The sequence below is a fragment of the Parus major genome, chromosome Z, assembly GCF_001522545.3.
Source record: "Parus major isolate Abel chromosome Z, Parus_major1.1, whole genome shotgun sequence".
Taxonomy (NCBI): Eukaryota; Metazoa; Chordata; class Aves; order Passeriformes; family Paridae; genus Parus; species Parus major.
Genome location: NC_031799.1, coordinates 73,822,990 through 73,837,772, shown reverse-complemented (window position 1 = coordinate 73,837,772; position 14,783 = coordinate 73,822,990). Strand labels below are relative to the sequence as shown.

Sequence of the window (14,783 nt, the reverse complement as noted above, 5' to 3'; positions counted from 1 at the left end):
GAGCTTTTAGTGAGGAAGTTCAGAAAATTATTTTTGTGAATGCAAATTAGATACAAAAGAGGCTAAAATATTTTGTGGGCTCTATGGAAATGATGCAATCCCAGAGAAAAATGGAAGCTCTGTGTGTAATCATCACTGGCATACAACAGCCTGTGTGTGAGATGCTGTCCCTGTAAGGAAAAGCCAAGTGAGAAACGAGAAAATAATAATAATGCCACTAATTGTGGGGTCAGAAACTAAGACTGAAGTTGTTCATTAAGGAGCCAGAGATTGTTCAAACATGAAGAGTATTTGTCATTCTGATTAATGTATTTGCAGTTAATAGTGTTAAAACAGGCCTAAGATACCCTGTTCTCTGTGGATCTGTGCAGTAAGGGGGATTGTTTGATTTTACAGCAGAACCTGGTGCATGACCCAAGCTGAGAAAGGGGCCACAGGGGTGGTGGGGGCACTGAGAGAAATTCACTGAAATGAGACAAATTCACTAAAATGTTCATCATTCCTAACCTAGCATTTGAAAGGATTGCACGGCAAGTGGCTTAATAAAATGCTAATTTCACAATACCTCATTATCCTGAGTTATATATTTTATTCAGAGAAAAATAATGTACAGTTGAATTAGCTTATGGCCAGAATCACCTCTCCTTGGGTGTATGTGGGAGCGTAACTTGTGTGTGTGCTTAAGCACGCATTCAGTGAAATAAAAACTCAGTTCTCTCACATGCCCATCAAAAGTAGTTATTTTATCACTGAAGATTTGCTTATTACGCAGTTACTCATGATACCATGACGGATTTTCAGGGCAGGGACTTGGGAACATATACAAATCATAGCTGTACTGGGTCCATCCTGCTTGGTTTTAGTCAAATACTCTTAGTTGTAAGATCCTCATAAAATCATTTGTGTCTTGGTGGTGCCTCAGGAGGTAACAGAAACAATTATAATAGAGACCTAGCAGAAGACAGAGCAAAACAAAGCTATATTTGGCTTCTCTTTAAAGGTTCTGATTGGCTTTAAATACAGTTGTGGCCAGCTGTTAAATTTGGAAATGTAATATACTAAACCCATGAGTCAGTTTTTCTTGAATCAGTGTGACTTATATGTAACTATATATTGGCTGATAAGACTGAATAAATCTAGTTTTGCATCCCTCCTCAGTGGCTTGCTTGTGATGGCCTGTCTCCAAAGGGATGCTCTAATGTGATTAATACAATTCAAAAGTAGAAATGCAAAAAAGGAATGCTCCTTCGTCAGTATAGAGTGGGTATTACTTGCACAGGTAAGGAAATCTGCAGGAAAAGGGAAAGCTGGGGTGTACTGACAACAGGTTTCTCAGCAGTAGACCACAAAATCACAATTTGAGATGAGGTTGAGGGTTACATGGATCTGAATCAGAGCTAGAAGAGTTAGATGGAATGTGGAGAAATTTGTGTGTGGCACTCACCTGCCTGGAGGCTGCTAAGAGTTGTGTTTCAACAGAATGGAGAACTTTAGAATGCCTTTAAATCTTGTTTAAGCATGCTAGTTAACATTGTGTACCCGTGCAATTAGGGGAAATAATTGTTATGTTGTTACTGCCTGAAGGAAGCCGCTGCTCTGCTGTTTACATGCACAAACACCAGGAGCTTCCACTCTGCAAATGCCAATATAGGATACCTCTGGGCATTGTCAGCATTAGAAACCTGTACAAATAAAAGCAAAGGAGTAGAATTCACACTCACAGCTGCCTTTGATGGAATTCTCGTGAGCTGACTAGTCTGAAGTCCCAGGCTTCTTTTTTAAGGAAAAGCTGACTGCCTTGTCCTGCTTGTGAAGGTGGGAGAAGTGTGTGCTGGGAACTTCTGGATTCTTCTCTTCTGTTTGGAGCAGCAACCTGAGATTTACTACAGAATCATTTCATCCCCATGATTGCTTTGTTTCCCAGCCTTAGCTGGCATTTGTAATGAGTGTTTGTTTTGTGTGTCCTGGTGCAGAATGGGCGCTGCAGACAACATCTACAAAGGCCGAAGCACCTTCATGGAGGAGCTGACAGACACTGCTGAGATCATCAGAAAGGCCACCTCGAGGTCGCTGGTGATCCTGGACGAGCTGGGCCGAGGGACGAGCACACACGACGGCATTGCCATTGCCTACGCTACCCTGGAGCATTTCATCAGGGATGTAAGTGTGGCGGCTGTCCAGCGAGGGTAGGCCGCGGCCTCGGGGCAGGGAGAGAAAGGGCACAGCTCTGCCCAGAGGTGTTCAGGAAACACAGCCCTTGTATTTTGTGTGTGTTTGTGCTGCAGGTGCAGGCACTGACGCTGTTTGTCACCCACTACCCGCCAGTGTGCGAGCTGCAGCAGTTGTACCCACACGCCGTGGGCAATTACCACATGGCCTTCCTGCTGAACGAGGACGACCAGCAGAGAGGTCAGTGCGCGCCTCAGGAACGCTCCGGCACAAACTAACACTACTTTTGATGCCTTTTCAGCCTACCTAAATCAGGGGCCAGACCTAGTGAAGGGAATAAAAAGCAGCTGGATTTGCTGAAGGGCCTTCAGGTACATTTAGGGCAGACAAAGCCCCCCAGGGCTGCACCCCAAATGGAGCAGGGCTGACGGGTTCCCCACTTTTCTAAGTCTGCTCCATTTGCACAGCGGGGGTTGATCTCCCAATTGCAGCTGCAGGAATTGATGAAGCCATTCAGCCCCAGTTTGCTGCCCCCAGCTCCCTTTTGTTTGCATTTCTGGGCCCTGAGGCACTGAGGTGTCCTTGATTGCCAGGCCTGGAGAGGAATTGCTGGCTCTGACCCAAATGGGGAAGCAGCAGCTGACCCTGCACATGGGGTTTGGAGTTCTGCCCCAAAGACCTGCAGGGTTACAAATGCATGGCAAATATAAAAGCTGAACTCCTAACGTGTCAGTGTGACAATTTACACCTGACCTGAACATGATACACCCATTCTCACTCCAGTCACACATCTTGGGGGAGTTGAAAATTGGACATCTATTCCTTCTCGTGGTGCAGGAGGATACCTGAGCTGGGGTGGGTGAAAGATGTGCCCATCGCAGCATCCAACTTCCCACAGCAGCCAAACACAAAGGATTAGGGAGGAGGGATTAGGGATCAAACATATGGCAGCTCCTTTTCTGAAAGATCTCACTGTCTGAAAACATTTGCTATTTATGGGGCTTCACGAGCAGGATGTGTTTTGTATCTCCCGTGGATTGGATTTCAACGGGGCTGCCTAATTTAACATCGTGTTCTTTCAGTGTCTTCTTCCTACTGTGTCAAGCAGCTCCAGAATTTAGCACTCTATGGAGTGAAAAAACACATCTGATTGTTTTGAAACTGTTTTGAAACATGATGGTCCCGGTTCTTGAATTATAAGAGGCATCTTAAGGGTCTGCTTACTGAATAATCGTAGATTTTTTAAAATTTTTTTTTTAATGACTTGCCATTGGTATTTGCCATCAACCTTTCCCCTAAATAATTCTTTGTATTGTATTATCTGCTTACCTTGTAAGCTGATCAGGACAGGAGACTTGTGTATTTGCCACATAGAGGAGGTTTTGATTTTGGTTTTACTTTTTTAGGATCTGAAGTGGAAGAGAATCCTGAATTCATCACTTTTCTTTATCAAATAACTAAAGGAGTCTCTGCAAGGAGTTATGGGCTAAATGTTGCCAAACTGGCAGATATTCCTGAGGAAATATTGAAAAAAGCAGCTCACAAATCAAAGGAGTTGGAGAGAATAGTGAACATGAAAAGGTCAGAACAAATATGATTTGTAAAAAAATTATTTCTTTCTGTAATACCTACTTACATTCTCAGCAGAGATAGTGAAAATACTAATGCCTTTAATTTCAAAAGTATTTATTACTTACTTTGGAACTTGAAATTGTCTCTACATACTAAAGCGTGGAAGGAAATGTGGACATTCTTCTTTGGGTTTAACTTGAAAATAAATATTTATAATGTATTTTGATTGTCCCCACAAACACCTGAAATTTTACTGAAAGTTCTTTGATAGCCAGTTTTCATTCAGGGGTGTTTCGACCCTGTATATTAGACTAGTTATGAAAATTCCTGTGTGTATGAAGTGGCATAATGGATTTGTAAATCCTGTAACATTATGTGCACACTTTAGATACTCATATCCATTTTCACTGTTATTTTTTTTTCTATGGCTGTTATTTTCCTTGGTTATTTTCCTGTGAGCAAAATTCAAGTAGCCCCTTAGGAACATAATGAACCAAGATCTTGGTTGTCTGATGGCTGTACCTAATCCTGACAGGATCATTTTGCATGAGAACATTTTGACTACTAATTATTTATAGGTGCAAACTTTGGAACTTGACAGTACTCGGCGCTTAACGACGTTTTTTATCCCCTCTTAATAAAGCAAAATAAAAACACTTGATGCTGCATGACAGTTTATAGGGAAAATAGTGTGGTGGCTTACACTAATTGGAAATACAGTCCATAACTGGCAAAAGAAGAAAAAAAACAAGTCTCCAGCAGTATCTCTGCTGTTCCCAGGCGTGGATTTGGTCGTTGGGGTGGGAACAGGAGTTACCAGCTCTGGGCAGCCACACCCAGACCTGCTGGTAGCACTGCCCTTGTGCTGTCTCAGTACCCACGGGCCTGGTGCCTTGTCTTGTTTTTTTACATCACTTTCATATTATTTAAGAAAATCCACTGGGTAATTTCATCCAGTTTTGACATTACTGTCATCAGCAATGTGTGTTAACCCGTTGTAAACGTCTTGTAATTTGTCACAGCTCTTATAAATCAAAAAATGCTAAGGAGAAACAGGAAGGATGCGGGCACTCATTTATATTGAAAATGTGTTTTCTTTTTATGATCCTACAAATACAAATTTGTACGAACTGAATGATGAAAATTAAACAGGGCTGACTGCAATGCTGTTTATTTCCTTTAACAATTTGTTCTTACCATTTTTTATATCATTTTGTCAATGCTGCTGGTGCTGTAACTTAGTTATGAAATTAATTTGTTGGCTGACCTAGAGCAGCAACATGTATCTTAGAAAATATTAACTGGTTGTTTGAAGATCACATAACATTTTGAGCTGTGCTATTTTGGACTGTGTATAAAATTTTGCAGATGACTGTAGGACTTTCAGGGTTTGATGTGCTTCATTTAAAAATGTGGCTGTATTTTGATTAGGGTTTTTTTGGTTTTTTTTCTCCCACAGGAAAAAAATGAAGTCCTTTGCTGAAGCATGGAAGATAAATGATTCTCAGGAACTACAGAAATGGAAAAATAGGTGTGAGCCTGAGGATGAAAGAAAGGACAATTCTTAATCCTCACATCATGGTTAAAGATGGAAGATACTGGAGGTGCAAAGTACATGTCTGGAGACTAATGCATTTTATCAGGGTGCAGGTCCAGGTGCACTGAGTTGACTTTTTTGCTTTCTGAGAGGTAACAGATGCTGCATCATGTCTAATTTCCTCCTTCCACATCCCTTCCTTTTCACCCTTTTCCTTAATTGCAAACTCTCTATGGGGATTGAATCTAGTTTGTTTAAAAAACATGAAAAAAATATTGATAAATTATAAGGTAAATTTTTAATAAATAAAATAATGTGTTCCACCTCTGTAGTACTTCAATTTCTGAAGAAATATTTGTGTGTGTTGGGAAAATGTAGTAGACTAGTCAACTCTGCTCTACAGCCAGCAACTGCTAAACAGTGGATACTATAATGAGACTTTTTTCCATGTTCCAATATTAATGCATTAAAAATTCACAGATTTTTTGGAACATCCTTTCTTCCTGATCTTTCCCCTGTCTGGCAGTGTCTGGAGAAAGACCTAATTCCAGAAATAATGTTGGGGTTTTGTAAGGGTGAGTGAAAGGGGCAGTTCAGAGTGTGTGGCTGGCTGCCCCAGTGCTCTGTCAAATGCAAAGTGAAGCTGCAAAATTCAGAAGAGCTCCTCAATTTTTAAATTTCCAGTTACCACAGCCAAATTCCCTGTGGGAATATGATACCAAATGGGGTTTCCCTAAAATAAGCGGACTAAGCACATTGCTGTGGGAATGGACAAGGATGCTGACATGGTTAAACCTCAGCTAGTCGTCTCAAGTAGTATAAAAACAATGCAGTGGTGGTGTGGGTTTGGCTGCCCTGCAGCCCTGGGGAGCCACACCCGAGCAGGGGGTGCTGAGGTGCCCTGGGGAGCTCCAGACAGAGCAGTTTGGTGTCAGGATTTGTTCCTGCAGGACTGACCCCGTGCCAGGGACCCCGCTGGAGCAGCCCCTCCCTGAAGGGCTGCAGGAAAGGGGGCGATTTCTGACATCTTAACCTGAAACAAACCATTCTCTGCAGGCTCTTGAGGTGGCAGGACATCACTTAGACAAACTGCCTGGCAGCAGGCATCAGAGTGAGCCTCTCCTCCCAGACTCTGCACTGCGCTGGCACGACCTGGAGGAGCTGAAGAGGAAGATTAATCTTGCCAGGTGTGACTGCAGGTGTGTGTTTATCTGAGGCAGGAGTTGTGATGGGCACAGCGCTCTGCTGTTAACTGCACAGATACAGAGCTGTGCCTCTCAAGACCTGTGACCATTGTCACCAGAGAGAATGAATGAGCCATTTCTAAATTCCTGTATGTGCTAAGTGCACTTCTAGTCCTCACCCTCGAGGGAGCATTCAGACTGTGCTCTGACAAGGATGGAAAAACAGCCCTGGATGCAGTGAGAGAAATGGAGAACCACGGTTAAGCCTGGGGAGGGGGCTTTGGTGCTGGTGGGTTTCTTGTGTTGTCAAGAGCAGCCACAGCAGGCTTTGATAGCAGACAAATTGTGATGGGGAGCCCTGCTCTGTCTGCAGGGAGCTTTTCTGGCTGTCCCAAAGAGGCTTCTCACAGACATGGCAGGTAATCTCTGCAGGCACTGCTGTATTCACTGCTGTGTGATCTGCTAGGTGAAGTGCTAGGCAGAATGCTCGGTGAGGGGATGCAAACTGCTGCTGCTGTGTTTGCTGCTGGTTTTGGGTGCCTGGTTCTGCTGCTGCCCAGCAGGAGCCCAGGGCTTGCCTGGGAGCACTCGTGGGGCAGGAGATTTTCCACACAGACAGACCCTCCTCAGCCTGGGAAGAGTGAGTGGGGTACAAAGAAACAAAATCTTACTGTAAAGCAAGGAAAAACCTTAACTTTATAAGAGGTTTTTGTCTTCATTCTTTCTGCTGTGGTTAAGTTGGAGGTTGTCTGTCATAGCAGAAGTCCTTCTCAGAGCTGAGAACCTGCTCTTTTCTTTTTTGTTAACTATTCTTTTTTTGTCTTTTCAATCCCAGCACACTAATCTTCACCTTAAAAAGAATGTGAGATACAGCTTTGGTAGTGGGATCATCTTGGGGACGTGCCCTGTTTTTAAATCAGGGCAATAATTTGTCTGTGTGCTGAATCAACAGGTTTGATCCTTTAGTATTAAAGAGGAGTGGCCTGTGTTAGATGGTGCCTGGTGATAGTGGGAATTCACCCTAGTCTTGGGATGCCTTCAAAAAGGAATGTTTAAGTCTCATTTCCCAAGTACTGAAGTTTTTGGAAGCCTGCAGAGGGTATTGGCTTCTGCTGCCAGTGCATTTCTGACACGGTGAAAGGCTGATGTGAGAAGTGCAGCTTTGTGCTGCAGATGAAGGCACAGTCAGCCTGTAAGACTTTGCACCTCATGGCCTCCATCCATGTTTTATAGGCAGCGTTTATCACTTTATTGACCTTGGTCACTGCTGTCCCTGCTCTCAGCAGAGAAATGTAAATGTAAATGTTAATGCCTTTCAGTGCTGCCTGCAGACCTGGCAGCCTCAGGTGAGCAGCCAGACCTGGCACAGCCCCTGGATGGAAGAGAGGGCTGAGTGCAGTCCCTGCCTCTTTGTGTTTGGTTATGTAAAAAAGTTATTGTAGGATGTGCAAAGCAAAATACATTACCAGGAGCAATTACTCCATTGCTGCCAGACAACATCTTTCACAGGGAATTCTCCTGAGGATTTTTCTTTTTGCTGCATAGGTTTCCAGAGGTATTTATAGAAGTGACATGAATGTGTTAACACGAAAGTTTACAATAAATCAATTCAGGGATCAGTGAAGTGTCAGCTGAGTCAGCTATAGCAAAAAGCACTATTCCTGCAATGAAATTAATGTTTGGTATTGATAGGTACCTGAAAGTGAATTACACAGATATTTGTACTCTATGTGAAAATTCTGCTAGTTTAATTAATTTTTTTCAATAAAACTATGCTAGTAGTTCTGATATAAATTCATGTTTTGTAGGGAAATAAAGGTTTGGTGGATTGCCTTGCACAGAGAGAAGTGGGACTTCCTTAATTACATTCTAGATTTTCCCCCTGCCTAGACTTAGGAACAAGTAGAGAGCAAATTATATTTTCTTAACTTCCTAAAAATCTTTGGCAATTTCTGAAACAATCACCTTGATTTGAGATGCAAGTCCTTGCAGGCCAGGCTGTTCACTGTGAGTTTCTGTCTGGAACTGGACTGGTTCAGCCATAAGTGAGCTGGAGAGAGAGACTTAAGATGTTTATAGTTTTCAAATATTTATGTTCTTTCACACTTGCAGGGAATCTGTAATTTTTTTATTGCCCTCCTTCCAGATGTTTCCTTGAGAGTAAGTAAAAGTGTTTTTTCAGGTGCTAAAAGGTTGTTTTATTTAAAATACTCGTGGCTGCCCCTAGTAACAATAATGAAAAATAGTTCTGATGTTAATGGAATTTTTAACCTTTTATTTTTATTTTTTAAGCAGTCAGTTTCTAGGACTTTGCAGTGTGCTGTAGGAAGGAGGAGAAATCTCGGGAAAGAAGGGGCTGGAAAACACAACACACAGCAACTTTCAAATGCATAATCAGCGATAAGAAAGTAGAAATCAGTGTTGGGTTCTGTGAATTGTAATAATCCCACTGTCTAGGGTGAGTTAAAACTCAAGAGCGTGCCATGAAGATTTCTAGATATAATTATCTCACTCTTATGTAACACTAAATGAAAGTTTCAGCCGAGTGCTGAGCCTGTCCCTGTGCCTGGGTATGGAATTATTCCTCTTTGGGAATTGAGTCTGGGGGCATTCTGGACATGCCCAGCCTGGGGGAGCGCACCTGTCCAGCTCCTGGCAGCCGGGGCTGGGGACAGGGCAGGGTCCCCACACAGCCACAGGTGGGACACAGGCTCTGTGTCCCCTGGGCTGGGACAGCCCCAGACCCAGCCCGGGGGGAGCAGGAGCCCCGAGAGGGGAGCGGGGTCTCACTCAGCACAACGCCAGAAAACAGCGTTTTTGGCCCGGTTTAAGCCAGCCTGCCCACAAAGTGCATCGCCAGGGAGTGATGCAGCTTGTAGATTGGATTTTTATTTTTTTCCCCCCCCCAAACTGGTCTCAAAATAATGAAGTTTTAATAATGCAAAGTGCAGATCACCAAGGTGCCCCGAGCCCTCCCAAGAACATCCTCAGTGCCGAGGCTGTGACACGGCAGGCAGCAAGCACCCTGCTCCCCACGGCTGCTGCCTGGGCTTGTGATCCATGCCCACCTCACCTCACTGCAGTGTTCCTGCAGAAAGTGAAATTCCAGCTCCATTTGCAATACTTTGCCTGAGCAAAGGTTTTATTAATGCAATTAAGTGGCTATGTTAAATGAGTGATCTTCCAGGCAAGTTCCTATTCTAATAGCTCCCACATAGGAAAAGAAAACTTCGCTAATCCTTTAATTAAACTGCAAACCAAATCTGTGTAAGCCTTTTGACACATTTTTTTGAGAAGCAATTAAGGCTTAGAAGGGATCTGTGGCTGATGATACCTTTGGTCTGTCCCACAAGCCATCAGACTGAGAAGCTACAGCTTTCCTTCCTCCCTTTTCCCCAGCAGTGAGACAAAAATCTCCACCTGATTTCTTTAGGATCTACCTTTCCTCCCCTTTTAAACTGTTAGACCATGTTTCTTTTTTTGTTTTTCACATCCAGTGGTGTGTGCTACAACCATCTCATCTACTATTGGCCTTTTCTTTCTCCTGATGAGGGAGGCTGCTCAACAGAATTTTTTTTTTCTTTTAAAGAAGCCCTAGATCCTGTAATTTAAAGGATTTAAATTTAAATTCATCAGGAGCTGAATCTTCAGTGTCCATTAAACATGTTCCCAGGGACTTCAGCAAGGGCTGTCTGGGCTCTGGGTTAGAAGTCACTGTTATTTATTTCCCTTGTGTTTCACCAAATCTCAGCTGACATCATCTGTACAGCTGTTTTTAAGTTTCACAGTAATTTCTGTCCTCTGTATTTTTGAACTGTAGGTAGGAGAACAAGGAGAAGCATTTTGACTCTCTCCCACCTTTGCACACCAATCCCTGAATGCTCTGCTGATCACCACAGCATTGCAATAGAGGAATAGTTGGCATATTTTCTAATCTCAGTCTCTCTTGGTCTCTCAGGTTCAGGTCCCCAAAGTTGAGACAAGTTCACAGCAAGTTCACAGTGCTGTGTGTGAGTCTCCCTGAGCTCAGCAGATCTCTGTGGTCACCATCACAGGTTTAAAACCTTCCCTTTCTCCCCTGTGCTGTTTAATTTCTGCATTGCTGACAGCTGCCCTGCCAGAGCTGGGCACAGCATTTGGGCTGGGTTTGCAAGTGAGGAAATGAAGCTTCTGACAGGACCCGAGGCAACACAACCTTTCCTTTACTGGCAGCACGAGGCAAGGGTGTCAGAATGGTTTAGAGTGCTCCCAACAGGGAGTGCAGACAAATTATTTGCAAGAGCAAATCCTGCACCAGTGCTGAAGTGGTCTTGTTACACACAGGTTATGAGCTGGACAGTGTGTTCCTGTGAGTGCTTTCTTTAAGGTTTACAAGCTATTGGAAAGAAAGTTATGGACAGAACTGCAGTGAAAAGTGCACTTTTTGTTGCCTGACCCTGCTCTTTCTTCAGCATCCAAGGGCTGTACATGGTGCACACACCTTTTGAGTGCCCCAGCACAAGCCCTTGGCTCACTTCAGCTCCACTCCGTGTTACACTTATAAAGAAGTTCATACTTGGGTAGTCAGACCCAAGTGATTTGGAATTTACAGTTTTGTAAGGTTGGAAGAGATTCTCCAAAATGAAACGCCATCCTAAGTGAACCGAGGGTGGAATCACGTTTATGAACAACAGAACATTTCCAGCTGGTACACCCCAAAGCCATGAGAACTGGACTTTGTGTTGCAGCTCTGAGATCTCTGCCTCACAGATGGGGCTGGGCATTTCCAGCCTTCCGTGCTCTGACCCTGCTGTCCCCCGAGGGTGCCGGGGGTGCCAGCCCTGGTGCTGTCCCTGCCCTGAGAGCTGCCCTGAGCCATCCCTGCTCTGTGCCTTGTGGGCAAGGGAGGGATGTGATCACAACTGATGCCTTCAGCTTTGCCTTTCACGTTCCCAGGTTGTGCCCTGCCCTGGTGTGTGACTCTGAACTCCACACACAGTGACAGCAAGCTCTCCTCACAGCTCAGGCACACACAACAATCCTTTCCCAGCCCCACAGCCAAGGGCAGCGCTGCAGCTTTGGGCCCAAAAAGCACAAACAGCCCCGAGCTGAGGAGAGCAAGCTGGGAGGATGGGACTGCATCCCCTGCAGCTGGAATTGCACAATCCACCCCGAGGTGGGGATGGACCAAAGTGATCCAAGGGTGAAACTCCTGAGCCGTCCTGGCTGGAGCCAGGGCCGGGCTCCTGCAGTGCCCAAGGTGATCCTTGGAAGGGCTTTTAATGGATCCTGCTTTATTCCTTTAACCCTGCCCAGCCCCTGCCCCTGGAGCCTCTCCAGACATCCCTGCTCCGCTCTGCCCGTGGTGGGTGAGCTGCTGTCACAAGTTCTCCCCGAGGTGTGCTCTGCTGTGAGGGAACAGAGGTTTGTGTGGGTCGGTGGTTGTTCTCACACACACCTGGAGGCTGGGCTCACACCTGCCAGGAGAGATTATTGTGAGCAGACATTGTCCTGGCCGAGTTAGAGCCTTTCTAAAGCAGCCATTTAAAAATTCCTGTTGTGTTGGACTCCTGGAAATGTCCCAGGCCAGGCTGGATGGGGTTCGGAGCAGCCTGGGACGGTGGGAGGTGTCCCTGCCATGGCAGGAGGTGAAAGGGCTTTAGGGTCCCCTCACCCTAAACTATTGTGGGACTGATTCTCAGCCTCATCTGGGAAGATGCAGCTAGCATCAGCCTGGATGTTTTAACTTCCAGTGGCTGATTGTACCTGAGCCTCTTACCCAAGCATAATCTATCAACAGCAAATCTCTCTCAGAGGCAGCTTGTCTATTTTCATTCTTACCAAGACTTTTTTTTTTTTTTTCTCTTCCCCACATTCACCAGGAATTCATATTGTGCTGTAAACAAAATGTAGTTCAAGGATTTCTAAAATCATATTTTTTTATCCTGAATGGAAGGCCAGCTGATGCTATGCACAAGCTTTCAAGAGGGCAGTTCATTACAACCTTTGTTGAAAATACAAAACTAATATATGCAGCCCTCAGCTGAGGGTTGTTTACGTGCTGCAGCAGTTAACTTGGCAGAAACCTTCACCTCACACACAAATAGGAGGCAACAGTCTGTCAGTCATGTCCTTTGTGAGCAGACATTGTTTGGATAGCACCGGCATCAGTTTCATATTTGTGCAGTCTTGTCAAGGTGAATCTCTCTGCAGAATGAGTATTTTAACAATCCTGTGAGCAGCAGCAGAACCCACAGCACCCAGCCCTCAGCTGGGTTTGCCACCAGGAATCCAGATTCTGCTCTGGGGATTGCTCCTGGCTGCTCATCCAGCTCAGCCAGGGCAGGTCTGATCCAGGGGCAGAGCAGGGTTTGGGTTCTGGGATGTTCCTCCTGATGGGGACAGGCAGCTCCTGCAGCTCATGGTGTGTGTGGAAAGGGTCAGCCACTGCTCCAGCCAAGAGCCAGTCTGCAGGAAACACCTCACACCAAACACTTCTTGCCTGGCTCATTTCTCCACATCACTTCTCATATGCTGAATGGTAAAAAGCAGGACATGATTCCTATGCCAAAACACAAGTTTTAGGCCAAAAATGCCCTCTGCACACAGAGCAGGACACAGAAGGAGAAAATGTCCAAACATGCCCTTCGGCCCTTGGGTGTCTGCTCTTGCACTCAAAATCCCAGAAGGGTCTGGGTTGGAAGGAGCCCTAAATCCAGGAGCCCTAAACCCCCCCATTCCCAGCCCAGCCATGGCAGGGCCAGCTCCCAGTGTCCCAGGAGCTGCCAGCCCCAATGTCCAGCCTGGCCTTGGGCACTGCCAGGGATCCAGGGGCAGCCCCAGCTGCTCTGGGCACCCTGTGCCAGGGCCTGCCCACCCTGCCAGGGAACAATCCCTGCCCAAGATCCCATCCAGCCCTGCCCTCTGCCACTGGCAGCCATTCCCTGGCTCCTGGCCCTGCAGCCCTTGTCCCCAGTCCCTCCCCAGCTCTCCTGGAGCCCCTTCAGGCCCTGGAAGGAGCTCTTGGGTGTCCCTGGAACTTCTCCAGGCTGAGCAATTCTTCTTTCAGCCTCTTTCCTGCCTTTAAGTTCCCTCCTCCACAGTAAAACTGTTCCTCTGCCAGCAGGTACAAGTGCACTGTGTCTGACAGCCCAGGTTCCCAACAGCTGCTTCCAAAGGTTGTTCTGCCCCAGACCATGCACAGGTGGGGAATGTGGCTTGTGGCATGTTAGCAGAACTTCAGGTCTTACTCCCTGCCTTTGGATCCTGCCTTTTCTCTCTTTTTTGGAACTTATTTCTGGTTGGTTCTGAGGACTGTGCCAGTCACGGGCACTGGGGCTGCACCAAGCCATGGCTGGCACAGGGAACTCCCAAATCCTTCTTTCAGGCTGTTTTTGCTGCTAGACCAGGATCTTCCCTTTGGTGCAGGGGCTTGGACAAGAGTCCATCCTATATGGCAATTTTTGTGCTGAGTAATAAGAGGAATGATGGATTTGTCTTTAGAAACAAGCTGTGGGTCTGATGGTAGGTAAAACTAACACTGAGAGGTAAAAGAAACAATGGGATGGATTCCACTGATTGGTGAATGGAAAGAGATATTTGCCTTTACAAACAAACTGTAAGTTTGCTGATAAATGAAATTGAATATTGAAAGATGGAAGAGACAGTGGGGAAACGCCATAAATTCCATAAGAGTTAAAAATTGAGAGGGAGGGTTATACATTAGGGGGGAGTCGTAGGTATCAGGCACTCCGGGGAGTCTGGACCTCTCAGGTACCTCAGCCTATGGGGAAAGAGAGAGGGATGTGGCTGGGAAATTCGGATAAAAAGGAGGCTGCATCCTCCAATAAATGTGAGAGACCCCAGGGGAATGCCCCATGGCCTCTCCCTTTATTTGAATAAAGTAAAAGGACTCCTCTGTCTCCTTTCTGGACATAAACCTCTGGTGTTTGTGGATACATTTTCCTGTCAGTAATTTTGTGGTGATAGCAATGTGTGAAAATGGACAAGAGAATGTGGAGGAAAACCTGGAGGGAGCGAGGCTGGGAGCCAGCTGTGTCCTGAGGATGTGAGGTGGGACAGGTTCCTCTGTTCCTGCTGGAGCATCTCCCCAGGTGACAGCTGGGACACCTGCTCTGGATCTGACCTGCAGGCAGTCAGGACTCACCACCGTCCTGCCCAAGGGCTCCCACTCCGTGCTTTGCCTCCTGGAGAGCTCCTGGTGCGAAAAGCAACGTTCACTTTCCTGGTGAATTTTGAAAGGTTTAATAAAAAAGACAACAGGAGACAAAGACAGGGTTATATATATATGTTATATATTTGTATAAATAAAGCAAAGGGTT

At 45.6% G+C, this 14,783-nt stretch overlaps 1 protein-coding gene across 1 annotated transcript in view; it reads left to right on the top strand.

Moving 5' to 3' along the window:
- Positions 1–5,601, top strand: part of MSH3 (mutS homolog 3) — an 85,823-nt gene extending 80,222 nt beyond the window's left edge. The window contains exons 21-24 of the mRNA XM_033511395.1: positions 1,974–2,160; positions 2,286–2,409; positions 3,576–3,750; positions 5,201–5,601. Of these exons, the coding sequence (XP_033367286.1) occupies positions 1,974–2,160; positions 2,286–2,409; positions 3,576–3,750; positions 5,201–5,309 (595 nt within the window). The 3' untranslated portion in view covers positions 5,310–5,601. The remainder of the gene's footprint in view (positions 1–1,973; positions 2,161–2,285; positions 2,410–3,575; positions 3,751–5,200) is intronic.
- Positions 5,602–14,783: the final 9,182 nt, after the last annotated feature.